The following is an 18,500-nucleotide window of genomic DNA, read 5'->3' on the forward strand; positions in this document are numbered from 1 at the left end:
GAAGTCCTTGCTTCATTTCAGCAAAGCCACCTCCTCCCAGGACAATGAGAAACCCTGGTCAATATTCTAATCCCATGGCTAAGTTTATTATCCCTGTTCTCTTCTTGTACAAAATTAAAAACTTTGAAATCCAGGCTCAGGTGGCAGCTCGAGTCCCTCCATTTGGTGAAACTATGAGGCGCTAGCCTGGCCTTGCTGAACTTCCGGGTCCAGCCGCAGGCTGTGGGCTGAGATCTGGCTAAAGCCAGGCAAGGCATGCAGGTAGAAGAACCCACATGGGGGCAGCCACAAGTCTTTGTCCCTGAGTTGCGGTTCACATTGAGAAGCCTCAGGCTGCAGGGCAATGGCAAGGCTGTGAGGTTCTAGGGTGCTCAGCAATTTCCCAGCAAAGACGCCTTCTAGGCCTTTCTTCCTTGGCCTGGCCAACACCTTTCTTCATCTTAACTTTTGTGCTCTGGGTCCCACTTGCCAGCCAGCTTAGGAAAGAGTCGTCCTGGAGACACCCAGGCCTTTCTTGTTTGTTCTGTGTATGCAGAGGTGGCGATGGCACCACCGGGGGTTCTCAGAGGAAAAACGTGATTCGGGACGCCACTGTTTTGCAGCCGTTAGAGGAGAAGAGCTGTTCATCCTCGGGGAAGTAGGTAGTGCTGTCCAGCACAGCCTGGACCACCTCCTCTCGGGGCTCCAGGCCCAACTGAGCCAGCTCATTGAGTACACAGTGGCGCACGTGATGCCGCTGGAGTGGGAGGAAGGGCACCACAGCATCCAGCAGGTGTTCCTCCATGATGCCAGACCGCCAAAAGCCATCTGCAGGAAGGGCAGGTGAGCACGGCTCATGGTGAGCTTTTCAAGGCCCCCCCCCAGGGGAAGCAGTGGTGCAGGCTGCATGCTGGGGGCTGTCTCTGTGCCTGTGAGGTCACAGCTAGGTGTGCAGAAGCTGGGGGGTGGGGGGAGCTGTAGTGCAGTGGACAGTGCTGCAGACTGAGGGGTCAGCCCACTAAGTTGAAGAGTGAAGGCCCTACCAGGATTGGTCCCTGAGCCAACTTACGGTGAGGATTGTCCAACACAGCTCGGGAGACTGCAGGCTCCAGCTCCTGCAGGCTGATTTCCTCCCTCTCCCTGCGGCTGCGCCAGGCCTCCAGGGCCACCTGGTTGATCTGCTCACCACCAGTATTGCTAAAATCACAAGAACCCGGGCTGAGAGTCATGGAGGGGCTACTGGCGGGTCACACCTCACATGACTCAGAGTAAGCCAGGTGGCCCATTCCCCTCTCCTCCCCAGGTCCTTTGACAACCAAGTCCCTGTAACATGCCTTCGCTGTGCACTTTACAATTCACAAAGCAATTGGGGGTGGGCTTGACACTTGCTACTGCAGCTCAGGCTAACTTCAACTCAGAAGCCATCCTCCTGACTCACCTTTCACAGTGTGGGATTACAAGTGTGTGCCACCACACTCAGGCTACAAAATCCTTTTGTATACTTTAACTAGCTTTCCCCAGGAGGACACGGGGAATTAACACTGGTCCAGCTTCAGAGGCAGAGAACAGAGCTCAGAGAGGCTCAGCAGTTTTGCTTAAGGACTCACAACTTGGAAACGGCTGGGGTTAGAGGGTGGGGACACTGGTCCCTTTCTCCAACACCTGTGTCCTCTCAGCTACCAAAGAGGGATGACTGTTGACCAGGCAGGGATTCCACACAGCAGCAAGGATCTAAAAGTCAGAGCCCAGGCTTTGAGAATGTCAAAGGGGAAGCCAGCCACCTCAAATGACCGTTACCAGGGATAGCATGAGGGTCTGGGAGAGCCTGTGTGGGCTCCAGGGGACAACAGCCTGCTGGGAGCACAGACCAAGATGCAGAGCCGGACCTCTGACAAGTGTCCCCCTGGTGTCTGCTTGCAATGGGGGCCATACCTGATAAAGACAAAGATGGCTTTGCGATAGTTGGTCCCATACACAACCCAAGAGGGACCCAGGAAGGGCTGCAGGACTTCCATCAGGCCAGGGGACAGCTTGTCCATTTCATCAAAGAGGAAAAGAGATCGGCCACAGGCAGTGAGGTTCCCCTGGACCCAGGTCTTGAGCTCCTTCTATGTGGGTAGAGACAGGCATTCCAAAGGAGTTCAAGACATTCCCCCCACAGCCCCAAACCTCTTCCCAAGCCAAGAAACATCCCCAGAGAGGGTCTACATTTCCAGAGAGCATCAACCCCTTGAGACAGATGGTAAAAGGGAGTCCAGAGAGGTACAGAGATTTGTCCAAGGTCACACAGCCAGTCAACAGAACAGGGACACAAATCCATGTGCCCTGATTCATGACAGCTAGTGACTTGTATGACAGAGAGGTTGAACATGCCCCACAGTGCTGACAGCTAAGAGAGAGCAGCAACAATAGCAATCAGGGCTGGCAGTCACCAGACAGCGCTTCCTAAGCACCAGATCGGGGCTCAGAGCTTAGCAGGGGATGATAACGTAGAGACAGGTACTCTAATATCTGCCCTGTGTAATCCCCATGTCGCTCATGAGGTCTCTGGCCCATAGGCACCGATAATGCCATCTCCCCTGTATCACACAGAGCAAGTTTCTCCATGACTCCATGGCAGGCTCTGTTCCAAATAGGTTCTGAAGGCCAGGCCTCCAACTGGCTGTGTTTTGGAACCCTCTCTGGATTGGGATTGAAAAAAAAAGAAAAGAAAAGATCCGGGACAAACGCAGCCTACCTTGTACTGCTCAGTGTGGCTGGGATGTGGGAAATGGATAATGGGGGAGAAGTGGTGCACGTGAGGGCTTCGGAGGCCACCACGGAAGAGATACTGTGCCAGCAGGGAGCTAACATAGGACTTCCCGGTGCCCGTCCAGCCGTGCAGGGAAAGGACCAATGGCTTGCTGGGAGCTGGGTCCTGCACAAAGGCTTTCAGTGACTTCACCACCAGGGCCCTGGCCAAATGCTGGCCAGCCAGGTGTTGAGCCAGGTCACATTCCAGACCTAGGGCCACAGAAGGAATGCATATCAAGGCAGATGACAGTCCTGTTGACTCACGTCTGTAAGCTCAGCAGCACCTGGGCGGCAGAGGCAGGAATATTTCTGCTAATCAAAGGCTAGTCTCTGTTTATAGTGAGCTCCAACACACCTTTAATCCCAGCACCTGGGAGGCAGAGGCAGGGGGATCTCTTTGAATTCCAGGCCAGCCTTGTCTACATGGTGAGTTCCAGGCCAAGCAGGACTACATAGTGAGACCCTGTCTCAAAAAAATAAAAATAAAAGAGTGTCTGTGTGTGAGATGGCTCAGTGGTTAAGAGCACTGGCTGCTATTACAGAGAACATGAGTTCAATTCCGATCACCCACATGGTAGCTCTCAACTATCTGCAACGCCAGTTCCAGAACAGTCAATACCTTCTTCTAACTTCCATCAGCACAAGGTGCACACACACACTTGCAGGCAAAACAAAATATTTAAAAAATATATAAAAATCAGCCAGGCATAGCGGCACAAACCCTTAATCTCAGCACTGGAGTCCAGTCACATAGTGAGTTCCAGAACAGCCAGAGCTATATAGAGAGACCCTTTCTCAAAAATAAAAGAACATCGAGGCAGAGAGGTTCAGAGGCATGTTAGAGACTTCTGGGATACCTGTCCAAACGAGGGACAGGAGCAGCCACCTCAGGAAGCGCCAGCTCCGCAGCGCCCCCTCGAGGCGGTTCTCCGGATTGCACCAGCCCCGAGTGGGCGCCAGGTGTCCACAGGTCCAGCCCAGACCCGGGCCGATCTCCGGTTTCTCCCCGGGTGACAGTTCGCTCAAAAAAAGCCTTCTGCGAGGCACTGCGCGGCCCGCTGTTAGTGGCCTCTCTCCACCGAGCACCCCCAAACCCTCTCCTCACGTTTGAGCCGGAGGCTCTCGAAGGACGCCGCCAGCCCCGGCCGGCGGGGCCTCAGCTCTTTCGTCCCCTCCGAGCTCCCAGCTGCCCGCCCCTCCGCCCCTCCGCCCCGGCTCCCACCCCTCACCCGGCAAGTCGGGCCAGAAGTCACATTCGCAGAACGAGCCGAAGCTGCAGCGCAGAGACGCCACGTCCCAGGCAGTGGCGGCGGTCAAGGCCAGCCCGAGCAGCCCGAGGATCGAGCCCCAGGGCGGGCAGCTGAGCCTCGCAACCGCCATCCGGTTGAGGCCCGGTTTCAGTCAGAAGCCGCCCATCGCCTGAACCTGTGAACTATAACTCCCGGTGTGCACCGCTCGCGGCAGCCACGCCCATTGCCTACAACTCCCGGCTCCCCTTCTTCGCGTCTCTAAAACCCGAAGGGTTGTCTGGCTGCAGCAGTTCCTCAATTATGCCTCCTGGGGGAGCCCGCGAGCCGCCCGATCAGAAACTGTGCCCCAGGTTTTCGGACCCAGTTAATGAGGGACACCCGACACCTTACCTTAGAAAGAATAAAAGATTGTTAAGAAGAGGGTGATACAACAATAACAAAAACTTCTGCAGCACCTTACACTTTCCTGAACGCCTTTTCCAAGCTCTTTAAGAAAATTTATAGCCCGGCACGGTGGCGCACACCTGTAGTCTCAGCACTGGGGGAGGCAGAGGCAGGCGGATCTCTGAAAGTTAGAGGCCAGCCTGGTCTAAAAAGTGAGTCCAGGACAGCCAAGGCTACACAGAGAAACCCTGTTTTCAGAAAATAATAATAATAAGTTATTATTATTATTATTATTATTATTATTATTATATTTATTATTATTATGTGAAAAAAGAGTGCTCACTTATAACAACTTTTGAGAGCATTGTCGCTCCTCCAGTGCCGGTGCCTTACATGTCTGTAACAGTATCTGCTATATATCCAGGGGTGGTGATACTTAGTGAGATGTGGTCGCATAAAGTGTTTCGGCTCAGAAAATAGCAGGGCCTGCGAGATGGCTTGGTAGGCTTGCCACCAGGCCAAAAGACCTGAGTTCAATCCCCAGAGCCTGCCTGGTGGAAAGAGAGAACCAGTCGTGCATATTGTCCTCTGACCTCTATACACGAGTGCACACATACACTAAATGGATAAATAAGTAAATCAAAAGGCACTAGTGCAGCTTCATAAGTCTGGGCAATTCAGAAAGGTGTAACGTGTTTTCTTCTCCCGTCTCTTTTGAGACAGGGTTTCTCTGTGTAGCCGTGGCTGTCCTGGGACTCACTCTACAGACCAGGCTGGCCTAGAACTCAGAGACCTGCCTCTGCTGGGATTAAAGGAGTGGGCCACGACTACCTAGCCCTTTCTTCTCTTTACTGAGCATGCCCCTCTCACACTTTGGGCTTCACTGTCATATGGCTGACTTCCTTGTGTAGTAACAACCCTGGAATTTTGGTTTCTTAAAAAAAACAGAAATATTTTACGAATATGACTTCGTTTTAATCCCAGGGATATCGGGCTGCTTCGGACTGTCCACAGCAGCTGGCTATGACTTGTCTCGTGCTCTGCCAGGGGTGTGGTTTTCCCAGCTGTGGATAGTTTCTTCGATTGTGTGACATGTGAAATTCTAGAAACCTTTCAGAGGCTATGTAGATGCTAGGGTCCAGAGAGGTGGAGTTGGTGGCTATTGCTCATTCAGGGCAGTTGGTGGCAGTTTATTAGGAGTTGTGCTCAAAGAAGAAACAAAAGGAAAGAACTTAGATTCTGGGATCCCTCTATCTCTCTTCCCTCTAGTCTCCTTTCTCTCCTATCCAGCAATAGGGTGTGATACAAGGGGTGGGGATAAAGGGTGGGAAAAAGAAGAACCCACAAAATAGCAAAGACTAGCTACAGACTTAACTGACTCAAATTGCATGGGTTTTGTTTTTTTTTTTCTTTTTCTCATTTTCCTCCCCCAGGTACCTGCTGATATTTACAGCTTGCCTGCCCTGGAGTTTTTCTTTTAAATTCTAATAAAATTGCCCAAGCCTAAAAAGAGAAACTTAAAAATAAACAACAATAAATGAGCATTGCTCTTTCTTACCAGCTACTACACACTAAATACATAAATCCAAGGACAGGGGTTCCCTTATTGTCCCAGTTTTATTGAATTTGGAACCCAAGAAGTTAAGCCTCTTCTTTAAGTTCCTAGTTACTGAGGATAGACCTAGAACCACCTCCAATTACTATCAAGGATCTAATATCTAGTCATGTGTTCCCAGCATCTCGAGTCAAAGGACTCAGAGGCAAAGGACCCCAGTGTCTCTAATTCAGTGAATAGGCTCCTGAGGTCTAAGGTCTGGTCTGGGGTCATCACCAACCAGCCTCTACTTCTCCTCTGCTTGCTTGTTCTGTTATTATGGCTCAGAAAAGGTCCCTTTTCCTACCAGGTATCAGTCTTTAAGGGAGACGGGGATCCTAGATTTCATTATTTGAAGATCTTTTTTGAGGTGGGGGGGCTCACTATGGAACTTTGGCTGGCCTCAAACTCAAAGAACTGTCTGCCCTCTGCCTCCAAAGTGATGGAATTAAAGGCACGGGTCACCACACCCAATTTAAAGGGGTTTTGTTGTTGTTGTTGTTTGTTTTACTTTAATTTTATTTTTATAGATATTTTTGCCTGCCCACCAAATGTGTGCCTGGTACCCAAGGAGGCCAGAAGAGGGCATCAGATTCCCTGGGACTGGAGTTATAGATTATGAGCCACCATGTAGATGCTGGGAATTGAACCCAAGTCCTTCAGAAGATTAGCCAGGGCTCTTAACCACCGAGCCATTTCTCCAGGGTTCTAGACTTTTAAAAGCCCTTTTATCCCAAACCTTGGGCTTCTTGCTTGTGTATGGGGTGGAGGGAGCTATGATTTCCCAGTCCAGGCCCTGAGTCCAGGGCTCAGAGAAGAGTGAGGGGTAGGCCCCAACATCTTCACTGGCTTGGACTGACTATCTCCCTTGCTAATACTAAGGGTGTGGGCTCTTGTTACTGTAACCCTGGCTCCCCATGTAATCTAAAGTGTCTTTGGTGCCAACCAGGTATTTGTTGAAGTTTTTCACCATTTATCTGAGGAAAGTGCTTTTTTTTAACCCAGGCTTCATGGGACAGAAGAAAGAGTCATTAAAGTTTATTATATGAAAGAGACAGCATGGCGTCTGTACATATATTTACAGTCAAACTTATTTACAGTAAGATGGAGGCCGTGGTAGCTCTAGGCAAAGATGCCTGGAGGAAGGGAAAGAAGTGGGGAGCCTCCCATGGCTCAAAAACAGGGAACCTCGGCAAAATAGGAACCAGCCAAAGCCAGTGGGAGGAACAGAGGTTCCTGTCCTTTTGGAAGGGAGACTTGGTGCATGTGTGATGGAAGGGTGGAGCTCAGAGTCCATTCAGGACCCTGGAAGTGCAAGGGAGGTCCTGGATTTGAACCCAGAACATCCTTGGGCTGATCACAGTGTCCCTGTGGTGCTCTGGGGGCAAGTCCTGAGCCCCTCTGCCCCCAACGCTGCCTGCAGCTGCAGAGAGGCAAGGTCTCCGGGGTCACAGCTCACTAGAGCGGACGGCAGGTTCCAGTTTGTGGGACAAGGCAGTGAGCACTTTGTCAAACTTCTCATAGCGCCGGGCCTGGCTGCTGTTGGCACCCTGGCTTCCCCAGAGGAGACGCATCTGGAACTCGGTGCTGAACACTTCCAGGAGCTCTGGTCGGGCCTGGAACCCTGCAGGGCGGGAAGACATGGTCAGGGGTCTCTTCACATCCTTCAGGGCCCCACTCATAGGCTCATAGGGATCTTTCCCTAGCCCTTCAGGACCCAACAAAATGTATTGAAGACCCTGCAGGTAGCACCTAGTTTTTCTTCAGCTGTTTGTAACTTATGAGTTTTAAATGACCAGATGATCGATTGGTGTTTGTGCATGTGCGTGTGGGTGGTGCTAGGGGTGAACGCAGGCTTTGTGCATTCTAGGCAAGTGCTCATCACTCAGCTACCTCCTCACTCCTTGAAAGGTAAAACACTCCTGTAAATTTGGGAGGAGATCTCAAAAGATCTTTCTTGTATTTTTCTGTCAGTTTCTTCTCTCTCTCTCTCTCACTTCCTCTCCCCGCTCTCCATTGGTTTGTTTTGATTTGTTTTGTTTGTTTTTTTGCAGACAGGGTTGCCCTCTGCAGCCCTGGCTGTCCTGGACTCACTCTGTAGACCACGTTGTCCTTGAACTCACAGAGATCTGCCTGCCTCTGCCTCCCCCAGTGCTGGAATCACAGGCAAGCGCTACCTCCCTGGGCTAAGAAACACGTTTTTAGAGTGCATATAATTCTTTTCTTTCCGAGAAAGAAAAAGACGAAAAAGAATATTCATACCATATATCTCAGGGCAAGTGAATAATTTTCTAAATCTTTTTTATTATCATTAATTTTTTTTTTTTTTTTTTGAGACAGTGTCCCTCTGTAACCCTGGCTGGCTTGAAACTTTCTATGTAGACCGGGCTGGCCTTGAACTCAGAGAACTGCCTGCATTTCCAGGCTGGCCTTAAATTTGATGTGCAACAGGTGATGATATTGGACCACTGATGCCCTTGACTCTATCTGAGTACTGGGATTGCTGTGGCTCACCGCTCCCGGTTTATGCAGTCCTGGGGATTGAGTCCAGGGCTCTGCATGCTAGTCAGGCCTCTATCAAGTAAGCCACATCCTCAGCCCTCCAGAAATTTTTTGTGGTTTAAATAATGCCCAAAGCAGTAAAAGAACCATTGTTTGAAGCCACTTGCTCTGCTCCTTTCCCAGAATTTTATGTTCCTGAATCCAAGGCTCCCTGAAGACAGGCAGGTCTGTGTTCATCCTGGGCCTTGGCTGGGCACCTTGCAAACAGCTGTGGAAAGACAGCTGCTCCCTTCGAGAGAACAGTGAGGGGCAGTTGGCTGCATCTCTCAGTGTCTCTCAGCCCACCTCCCCCGACGCCCTCACTAACAACTGCTTGTGGAATGAATGAGCGACAAGACAGATGTGATATAGGAGCCGGGAGTCAGGAAAATGTCAGTGGATGCTTGGAGACAGGGAAGCTCTCGTAGAAGAAAATGCAGGGAAGCCAGGGATGGCAGGATCCTTGGTGACAGCAACTCACCCTGCAGCTTGACCTCGGCGTTGGTGTGGTAGAGGCCCCCGTGGTGAGCCACAGTGCGGGCGGCCTCCAGGTGGGCTAGAACAACCTCTACACCATGCTCCGTGCTACCCCAAGGTTCAGGACCCTCAGCAGGGGCGGAGTCACACTCCAGCAGGGTGATGAATGGCAGCACGTGTGGAAATGTGGTGTTGCTCAGTGGCGGGCCTTCTGTAAGAGAGAGGCAGCAGGCACTCAGGCCTGAAGGCCCTGCCCCCACCATAGCCCCAGGGATGCCTCAGGCCCCAGGGGGAGAACTGAGGCCGCCTGGAACAGTCCCTTCTTTCCCTGGTGACCCTACCCTGGACATGACAGGCGTACATGGCTAACCCAGTGGAGCAGAGAAAAGAGTCTAGCTCTCATCCTCACCACCCCAGAAGAGTCTTTGGCAACACACAGGCCGAAACCTCTGCAAAATCACACAGCAAGATGGGGCCGTCAGGTACCTTTGCCCTCGTTGAGGCTCTTGAGGAAAGGCTTGAGCTTCTTCTCATACAGAATGGCACCTTCCGTGTGTCGCTGCCGCAGGGTCACCCACGTCTGCTCCAGCCTGGAGATCTGGGGAGACCAGACTATTAGAGACCGGCTAGGGAAGACGCCTCCAGGAGCAGCTGGCCACAGGCCGCCCCGCTGAACAACGTGCTGTGACGCAATGATTTTCTTTTTCTGCCTGTCACTCCCAAAATGGGAACAGGGTTAACTGCTTTTCATGTGTCATCGGTGTAGCCACTGCAACACATTTTTACAAATCCTAAATCTCAGCTTTGGGCTCTGCCTCAGGTGCCCACTCTGTAAAAATAGGACAACACAGGACTCTCCCCCCAGGAGGCTGATCTGAGGGGCTGGTGCTGAGAAAGCAATCTCTCCAGCACTCCCGTTCGTTTTACAGTTGGGGAAACAGAGGCCCAGGGCAGATTAGAACTCAACACCTGCGGGAACTCGGCTCTCTGGGAGGGTCCTTTACAGAGGAAGCCTGGAGACTCAGGAGAGCCCTTCTGTTTTCCACTCACAGTTTTCCCCAGGGCCCCGCGGTACCTGGGCCATCTCCAGGGCGCCCATGACGGCGGCGAAGCTGAACATGTTGCCCATCGTCCCCCGCAGCTCGGCCGCCAGCTGGATGGTCTTATGCAGCAGCGCGGCCCGCTCCTCCGCGGAGCCTGTGCAGCCCAGAATATCCACGGCCAGCATGATGGACATGGTGTGGAACCTGTGAGAGAGGTCGGATCAGAGGGGGCGTGGCACACGTGAGATGGGGGGGGGGGGCTAGCCCGCCGCTGTCGTTGTCCTGCGATGCCAAGACAGAATAAGTGACAGGAACCAAGGGGCGCAGCCGAGTGACAGGCAAGGCGAAGGAAGCCCAGTTAGACAATATAAGTTAGGGGCAAGATCAGGGATGCTAGGAGGAGAAGCTTGTAATTGATCAGCGAAATCCAAGGGGCAGTGTTTCAGAGTGAACACTCTGGACAGTAATGGTGGGCGGGGCCAAGGTTGATGGACATGGGGATGCGAGAGGAGAAACGGATCGATAAACTGCAGTCTTTGGGAAATGAGGCTGGCTCTGAGTATTAAGGGGCTGCGATTGGCTAATGGGCTGAGAGGCGTGGTCAGAAGCCCGGGGACAGCCCGTAAGGTAGCGGTGGGCTGGTGCACACCTTACCTTTCCAGCAGGTCTAGTCTTAGCTGCCGGCCATGGGGGAGGGTGAGCAGCTCCATGCCCCAGCGGACTCCCATTAGGGTCTGCATCTCCTTGGTAACGCCCAGTATCCTAGCAACCTGCAAAGACGCCCAAAGGGCTGATTAATTTCCTGTCAGGGTTGGCCCGAGCCATCTGGGAGTCAGAGCTTCATCTAAGAGGGTCGCCTGACTGAGGGGGCGGGCGGGGACCGGGTTTGAATTCCAGCTCTACTGGGAACACAGAGCAGGTGATTTCCCCCTTTCTGAGCGAGCTTCAGTCTCCCCATCTGTAAAATGGGGAAAATGCCCATAGCTGTGTGCCATATTAAATTTTAATACTCAAGATTAAGAGCCAGGATGCCACCATCCCAGAATGTCGTCCCAAGGCCCAGGAAGGGAACGGACTCGCCAAGTTCACACAGTTGGGCCTGCACCCCAGTTTCTCCCTCATCTCGCCCAACAACATCCCTTCGTGTCTCTTTTCTCACTTCCTCATTTCTCAAGCCAGCACATGTCCCAGACTACAGAGCGGGAAACAGTCACGGAAAGAGCTGTGGTTCTTGGCGGAGTCTGAACCCTTGACCCTTTATGGGTCAGGGAATGTTTCGCCTGTTGCCCACTAGGGGGTGTCAGGGCGGAGGGAGCGGATTTTTCTCTTCCCTAAACCAGTCATTGACTTTCTATAGAATGTTCTCTAAAACTGTCAGCCTCCATTCCAAACCAACATCTGGAGACTGTAGAAATATCTTGGGTTTTCCGTCTTAAAAGAAGAAAACTGGGCTAGAGAGATGGCTGAGCAGTTAACAGCACTGGCTGCTCACCCAAAAGACAGAGGTTCGGTTCCCAGCATGGCGACTCACAACTGCGTGTAGCGCCCATTCCGGGGGATCCCTGCACCCTCACACAGACCATGCAGACAAACTGCAGGCACGACCCCAACACACATAAAAATAAAATGTAGAAGAACAAGAAAGGTGTCAGGGGTGATGGCGCGTGCCTTTGGTCCCAGCAGTGTGAGGCAGAGGCAGGCGGATCTCTGTGAGTTCAAGGCCAGCCTGGTCTACACAGCGAGTTCCAGCCCAGCCAAGGCTGCATAGCGAGACACTGACAAAACGAAGCGAAACAAACTAGAAGAAGAAAATAGGAGGCTGGCATGCCCCACGACTAGCCCTAAGTCCCAGAACCAAAAAGAGACAGCTGTGATGTCAGAATACAGGCCACTGGCCTCACTGTACTTGGGGAGTTTGGGAATCAGTCCCTCACCGTCTTGACTCTTGACCCCAAAGCCGGAAGAGAAAGGCACTTGTCCCCTCCCCAAGCATTCCTAACACCTACCAGGCAGTCGACCTTGGTGACATGCCGGGCCAGTGTCCGAGCATCCACCTCCGACAGCAGCTCCTTGACCTTGCGCAGAAGGCCCACCTCCAGGGGCCGGTTCTCCTTGGGGATGAGCTGGGACTGGAAGGTAGCCAGGTTGAAAGAAGAGGTGGCTTCCACCACAGGGGCTGTGAAGGTCTTGCCCCATTCCCCCTCGGGGACTCCGTTTTCTGACAGTTCCTTTTGCCTCTCTCCTGAGCTCCTGGCCTTCCGAGGGGTCTCCCCTGCTGCCCACGCTCGGCCGCCACGGACAGGAGGCTGCAGCTGACAGTAGTGGCCAGAGTCCGGGTCACTGTAGCTGCTGAGTGATGGGGATGGCGAGGCCTTGCAGAGGGTGTGGGAAGGACTTGCGTGAGGGCCCTTGTCTGACTCCCCAGGAGGCTTCGGAGCACTTCCGGAACACACCTGGGGTTCACTGGAGCGCCGGGCAACTGGGGAGGCAGGCTGTGCGGCGGGCGAGGGGGTGGCGGAGGCGGTATGGACACGGGTGACTGTGGACAGGAGAGAGAGGAGACTAGTTGTGTCAGATATCCTTAAAAGTGGGCCTTCCCTTCCCTGTTCCCTCGGAGAACAGTCTCCATCCTGTGTGATGTCCCCGCCTCCCAGCACGTGGAGGCGGACCCTCTCGACACTTCCCTGGACCAGCAAGCTTGCATGGCCCCGCCCTGAAAAGACCGCAGTGGCAGGAAGCCACAGAGGTGGCCCAGGGGTGCCGAGCCTGCTGGAGCCTATGGTGTGTCTTGTGGAGCTCTTGCCCAATGAATTAACAGTAATGATTGACTGGGAGGGGGGCAGTGCTCAGAGCAGTAAAACCATCAAAGAAAAGAGGTTAAAGCCAGGCATGGTGGCACACATCTATCGGCACGGCACGGCAGAGACTGAGATAGGAGGATGGCCTCGAGTTGGAGACCAGCCAGAGCTACACGAGTTCCAAACCAGCTTGAGGGAGTTAGAGAAATCCTGTCTGGAAAGGGGGTAGGTGGGCAGATAGCTCAGAGGATAAACGCATTTGCCACCAAGTCTAACAACTTAAGTTAGATCCTGGAACCCACCCAGTGGAACGGGAGAGCCGGTACTCTGGGAAGTTGTCATGTGCTGTGATTCATTCAGGCTCGCCCATACCACACACACAAATAAGCAAAGAACTGTAAAAGAGCTTAAAAACAAAACAGTAAATCAGGTGTGGTGGCACGCGCCTGCAATCCTAGCCCTCGGGAGGCAGAGACAACCAAGTCTCTGCAAATTCGAGGCCAGCCTGGTCTACATAGCAAGTTCCAAGCCAGCCAGATCTGCATAGTGAGACCTTGTCTAAAAAAAAAAAAAAAAAAAAAAAGTCCCATTCTATGGCAGTAAGGGCTTTTATGGTCCTCAGTCTAGAGCTGAGAAAATGAAGGCTCGGAGAAGGCGAGACACTCAGCTTGCAAGTAGTAGGGCTATGACTGAAGCCTTCACCTCCTAGCCTGATTGTACACGTCAAGGCTAGAAATTGTCCCATTAAACATTTCTAGTTAATAAATAATAAATAATAAACATAAGCTTGGTGTGGTGGCACACACATTTAATTTCAGCAATTGGGAAGCAGAGGCAGGCAGATCTCTGGGAGTTCGAGGCCAGCCTGGTCTACACAGTGAATCCAGTACAGCCAAGGCTACACAGAGAAACTCTGTCTTGAAAAACAAATAAATAAATGTAGGCGTGCTGCTTTGAAAGCAAGCATGTGCAGTGACAAAGCTGGTGGCTTTAAGGGAGGGCTTGGTGAGGGCCCCCAGTGACACTCCAGAGGCACGGAATGCTTCCTCCAGGCCAAGGCTTTCAGGAGACCACCCCTCTCACAATGCTCTGACAGCCTAGGGGCCAAGACACTTTGTTTGACAGTCTGAGGTTTGTTATGCTTTGTTTTCAGCAACAAAGTGGGGGCATATTTTTTATTTGTATTTATAAGCACAGAATACCATGATTTCAATTTTTTTTATAAACCTTAAACTACTCTAAAAAGTAATTTAAAAAAACAGCAAAGTATACTAGCCCGGGCTAGCCTGGTCTAAGACCAAACTAGAACCTAGGGATGCACTTGTTAGCGGGGTCCTTGCTAAGGCAGCTGCAGTGGGAGCTTTGCCTGCTGGGGCCGAGCACTGTGGCACGAGCCCATGTCACGGTCTCAGGTGCTGGCCCTCAGCAGCTCTCCTCCAACCCGCCACTCACACTGAGGATCCATTTTGTGTCTCTGCCTGGCACCTGTGGGAAAGCTATCAACTGGACGGTGCTTACCTGGCAACACTATCAATTCTGCCACAGGCTTTTCTAGCCCGTCCCTGAGGACACTGCTCCCAGCACAGGCAGAAACAGACAGGTAACAGATGTCCCCCACCGAAGACAGCATCATTTCAGACCTCCCCACTACTAGCTTACCAGTGCTATAGGCGGGGGAGCTGGGGCTCTCGGAGATAGGAGACAGGGGTGAGTGTAGATCAGGGATCTGGTCCATGCTGAGGGCACAGTTCCTGATGGAGTCCCGAGGATGGGGTAGTGAGGTGCTGTGGAGAGGGATTCCATGAGCCCAGAGGTCAGAGGTCGGGACTCTTGACTCACTGTTGGAGCCCACTCCCCACCCCCTGAACTTCAGAAGCAGAACAAGTCTGGCTGTCAAATTCAATCTCTCAACGGACAAATGCAAAATCTGGAGAAGGAAGGGCTGCGCTAACATGGAATAGGCTTGACTTCCCAGCCCTGTCCCCCACCCCCGCTGGCCTTGCCCTCAGCTGACACCCCCCCAAGAGGGCCCTGACTCACACAGACCCTTCCTCGGTCACAGCCCTACTGCTTCCACTTCCTAACTTTCTACTCACCCCTCTCCCTCAATTACCCTGCTCTCCCTCTCTGCCCCTACCCAGAATTCTCTTCTCTCAGGTGCAGAAGACAGAGTAACAACTTGAGGGTGCCTGTCTGAGCTGAAGATGTTCCGACTCCTCTATGTCTCTCCTGTGCCTAGGAAGAGACATACGGGCCAGAGCCCAGCTTATCCTCGCAGTCTCTAAATTAGACCACAGACGCCATTCTCTGGATAGACAGCCTCTCACTAGTGCCCCAGCCAGTGCAAACCTATGTTCCAGCCTCCACACTGAGGTTCAACCTCCCACTGCTCCGCACAGAGCCTCCTAAAAAATCAGAGAAGCTGGGCCTCCCTTCCACCCAGCAACTCTCATTACCGACGCCCCCATTTCACAAGCCCAGGGAGTGGGGACCTGGCTGACCTGTTAGGGCAGCCATCGCTGCGGGTGACCTTGTCCGTGGTGAGCCCATCAGTCACGGTCATGCTTCGTCTCTTCATGTGGCTGCCCTTGGAGCCTGAGGGGCTGGCTGGGCTGGCGGCCTTGCTGCCGCCCTGGCTCAGGCCGTAGCTGGCCTCGAGGTAGCGCAGTGGGAAGGTGCGGTTGACCGGGCAGTAGATGATGGCCCCGCTCTGTTCAGACACAGCCTTACGGCTACCCACGTGGTAGCGCACAAGGGCGGGCACGTGGTCGAAGCTCTCCTGCTCGAACAGGTACTGGATGTGGGTGTAGCTCTCGCCGGCCTTCACCACCACCTTGTTGATCTTGAAGTGCAAGGCCTGATTGTGCCAGCGACAGGTGAGCACGTAGTCCCCCAGGCTGGTGAGTGAGTCCCGGATGAGGAAGTCGCCGTTGCGCTGCACCAGGGTCTCAGAGACCTACAGAAGGCACAGAGGAGCTAAGTGCGGCGGAAAAAGGCCAGAGCCAGGGTCCGGAGGACACGGTGACTTTGAATTGGGGACACCAAGACAGAGGAGCCAGTTAATAGACAGCAGACATCTGAAGTTTAGGACCAGATCCCAAGGTGGTGCCTCAGAAAAGGCCATGCGCCAGGGGCACGGAGGCCCAGAAATGGCAGGAGGACACAAGGGTGCAGTGACCGTAAATGCTGGAATCACAGGCCTAGGTCTCAGACCCAGCCCCTCTCAGGGTTCTTACCAGGCAAATCGAGTCCCAGAAACTCTCTCCTCCACCCACCCTGGGCTCCAGTACAGCTTTGGTGTCTGCTCCCTCAAGACGCCCTCTCTACCTGGAATAAGTCTGACGAGCCGCTGCATCTGCCAAGGGCTCCACTCAGTGCCCCTCCTAGCAGCCACCTGGGTTTCTGTACAGAGCTCCACTCTTACACTTTTATGACAGTGTAAGATACTCTGTACCCATCTAGGGCCAGCAGCCTGCAAGACAGCTGCTACCTTGTCCGTCTCTACCTCCTTAAACCCCTGTGCTGGGGCAAAAAAAAAAAAAAAAAAAAAAACAAAACAGGTCTGTGACTTATAACATCACCTCATCTCAGATACTCAACTTGGCCCCAAAATGGATGTTCTCTAACCGAATTCACATGAGGCTGAATATGAACCAGGGATAATAAAACGCAGTAAGGACAACACTCCCTGGGCTCACATTCCCTGGCGTCAGACATCCTCCTTTGCCTGCTCTGTCTCATTCAACCTTCACCAGGTTCCCTCCCTTTGAGACAGGGTCTCGCTGTGTAGTGCACATCTGCCCTGTGAGGAGACAGTCTCTCCATGCTGCAGATGTGTATGCTGGGGCCCAAAGAGGCGACGTGATCCTTTCACGGTCACACAGTAAATGGCAAAGCTAAATCTCATCCTCGCCAATGAAAAGGCCAAAGTCTGACTGGAGCCGGACTTTGGTGACTGGCTGGGGTTGGCCAAAGTCAGGGTGGAAGGGTCTGGGGCTGAGATCCCTTGCCTGGGGCCCGCTCACCTCACGAGGGATGCGTCCGTGGTACCAGGCATGGCTGCGGAGGTCTGTGCTGCTGAGCTTCAGCTCTTCTTCCAGCTCCTTGTGTAGCTTCTCTGGCGATGAGTCGAGAATGTACTTCTCCTTGGAGAACTGCATGGCGATAGCAAAGTTGGCATCTGATTCCACAGCCCATCTCTGTATCTCCCAACTCATCATCCTGCCCCAGGTCATCTTCAATGAGCGCTTGCCCTGCGGATGGCTCTCACCCGTGGGTCCCTATCCCGGCTAGAGTAAAATCTCACCGTATTCCGCCAGAATGCATGTCCACAAGGGGTGGATGCAATGAAGCAAAAAGTCAAGTCCTGTCCTCCAGGACGGACGCCCGCAGGCTACAAGATAGCCAAAGGGGCCGGCCAGGCCAGCTGCCATCAGCACCACGGTGCTGGACAGCGGCAAAGGGCCCTAGCTCTATCTCACCCTGGGAAGACTGTGGGAAGCAAGGTAGTCTAGAGACTTCCTGGAGGATACTTCAGTACAAAAATGCACTAGAGACAACAGGGCCATCTTGAAGGAAGGCCACCTACAGGTAAGTCTGAGAGAGCCGACTAGCTGAACAGATGAGGCTACATTCGGGAATGTGGACTGTGCCATAGAAGGGCCCAAAGGCAGGGGCACATCTTCACTGCCCAGGACAATCCTCCAGGCTCCTCCCCCTTGGAATCTGAAGTGATCCTGCCCGATTGGAAACTGCAGCCCTGCAGGGAAGTCGAAGGTCACTCCCGGAAGTTAATGCCCAAGGAGCTGCCTTCCCAGCTACCCATGGTAGGCAGTCCTGGTTTAAGAGGTTACCAATCCCAGGCATCCTATGGTCAGAGGAGAGTGCCATTGCCAGGCATATCCCATCATCGAGGCTAAGCCCACCCTGCCTGTGTAAGTGTGGGCCTTAACTCTTTCCTCAGTAAAATGAGTGGGACTCCAGAATCTGCCTCACCACACAGCTTGCCCTTGTCATTGTGGGGCTATGCCAGTCCCTAATGATGGCTGCTCTAAGACACACATTCTGGAGCTGGTCAGAAGTGTATAGACAGGTAAGGCAAGGAAACAGAATCTCTCCTGGGTACTCCTGGCATCTGGCAAACCACGCCTCAGACTCCTCCAGACCTGAGACCCACACTCCACAAGGCTCCACCCTCATCTTCACTGTTTCCCAACGACCACCATCCCAGCTCCAGTGACGGCTACACTCTCCCATTTCATTTGTTCAACATGGACCAGCTTCACCTTGGGTCTGATGCTGGGGCTGAAGCCCAAGGCGACCAGCATGGTCCACTGTCCTCGCTGACCCCACACTCAATTCCGAGCGTCTGCATCTTCAGAGATGCAGTCTCCCCCTGCCTGGTCAGAAACTGAGAAAAAGCAGCCGTGGAGAATGATGAACAGGGAAGAGCTGAGGAGAGGTGGGCAGACTGGGAGTCTATGGATGGTGTGGCCAGCGGGGCAGTGCCGCTGCCTGGGGAGCTGGGGGATCACCCAGAAGTCTCAGGGCAGTACAGTGTGGGGTCAGCTGAGGCCCTTAGTCAATGGCAGAGCAGCAGGAGGCACTGGCTCAGGAACACAGAAGGGAAGGAAGGGAAGAA

General features: G+C 53.1%; 2 protein-coding genes across 4 annotated transcripts in view; both read right to left on the reverse strand.

Moving 5' to 3' along the window:
• Window positions 1-58: 58 nt before the first annotated feature.
• On the reverse strand, window positions 59-4,186 carry Tor2a (torsin family 2 member A). Its single transcript, XM_055600266.1, has 5 exons — window positions 4,002-4,186; window positions 2,717-2,982; window positions 1,912-2,087; window positions 1,049-1,176; window positions 59-807 (listed from the first exon to the last, which is right to left on the reverse strand). The coding sequence occupies exons 1-5, from the start codon at window positions 4,150-4,152 to the stop codon at window positions 563-565; spliced, it is 966 nt and encodes a 321-aa protein (XP_055456241.1). The 5' UTR covers window positions 4,153-4,186; the 3' UTR covers window positions 59-562.
• Window positions 4,187-7,022: 2,836 nt separating this feature from the next.
• The window catches only part of Sh2d3c (SH2 domain containing 3C), a 33,086-nt gene continuing 21,608 nt past the window's right edge, over window positions 7,023-18,500 (reverse strand). For all 3 annotated transcript variants that reach the window (XM_055600558.1, XM_055600559.1, XM_055600561.1), the window contains 9 exons: window positions 16,885-17,013; window positions 15,361-15,815; window positions 14,519-14,643; window positions 12,068-12,600; window positions 10,716-10,831; window positions 10,094-10,265; window positions 9,505-9,616; window positions 9,023-9,229; window positions 7,023-7,624 (listed from right to left, as the gene is read on the reverse strand). In XM_055600558.1, coding sequence (XP_055456533.1) covers window positions 7,449-7,624; window positions 9,023-9,229; window positions 9,505-9,616; window positions 10,094-10,265; window positions 10,716-10,831; window positions 12,068-12,600; window positions 14,519-14,643; window positions 15,361-15,815; window positions 16,885-17,013 — 2,025 coding nt within the window. In that variant the 3' untranslated portion in view covers window positions 7,023-7,448. The remainder of the gene's footprint in view (window positions 7,625-9,022; window positions 9,230-9,504; window positions 9,617-10,093; window positions 10,266-10,715; window positions 10,832-12,067; window positions 12,601-14,518; window positions 14,644-15,360; window positions 15,816-16,884; window positions 17,014-18,500) is intronic.

Source organism: Psammomys obesus, unplaced genomic scaffold (genome assembly GCF_907164565.1).
Source record: "Psammomys obesus unplaced genomic scaffold, mPsaObe1.curated_primary_1811, whole genome shotgun sequence".
Taxonomy (NCBI): domain Eukaryota; kingdom Metazoa; phylum Chordata; class Mammalia; order Rodentia; family Muridae; genus Psammomys; species Psammomys obesus.

Bases quoted from the DNA above. Each gene is read 5' to 3' on its own strand.
- Tor2a (XM_055600266.1), bottom strand. From the start codon at position 4,152: ATGGCGGTTGCGAGGCTCAGCTGCCCGCCCTGGGGCTCGATCCTCGGG. The intron at 2,983-4,001 runs GTGAGGGGTGGG...CTGTGGCCCTAG, and splicing joins CTTCTGGCCCGACTTGCCGG to GTCTGGAATGTGACCTGGCT. The intron at 2,088-2,716 runs GTAGGCTGCGTT...CTACCCACATAG, and splicing joins GCCACACTGAGCAGTACAAG to AAGGAGCTCAAGACCTGGGT.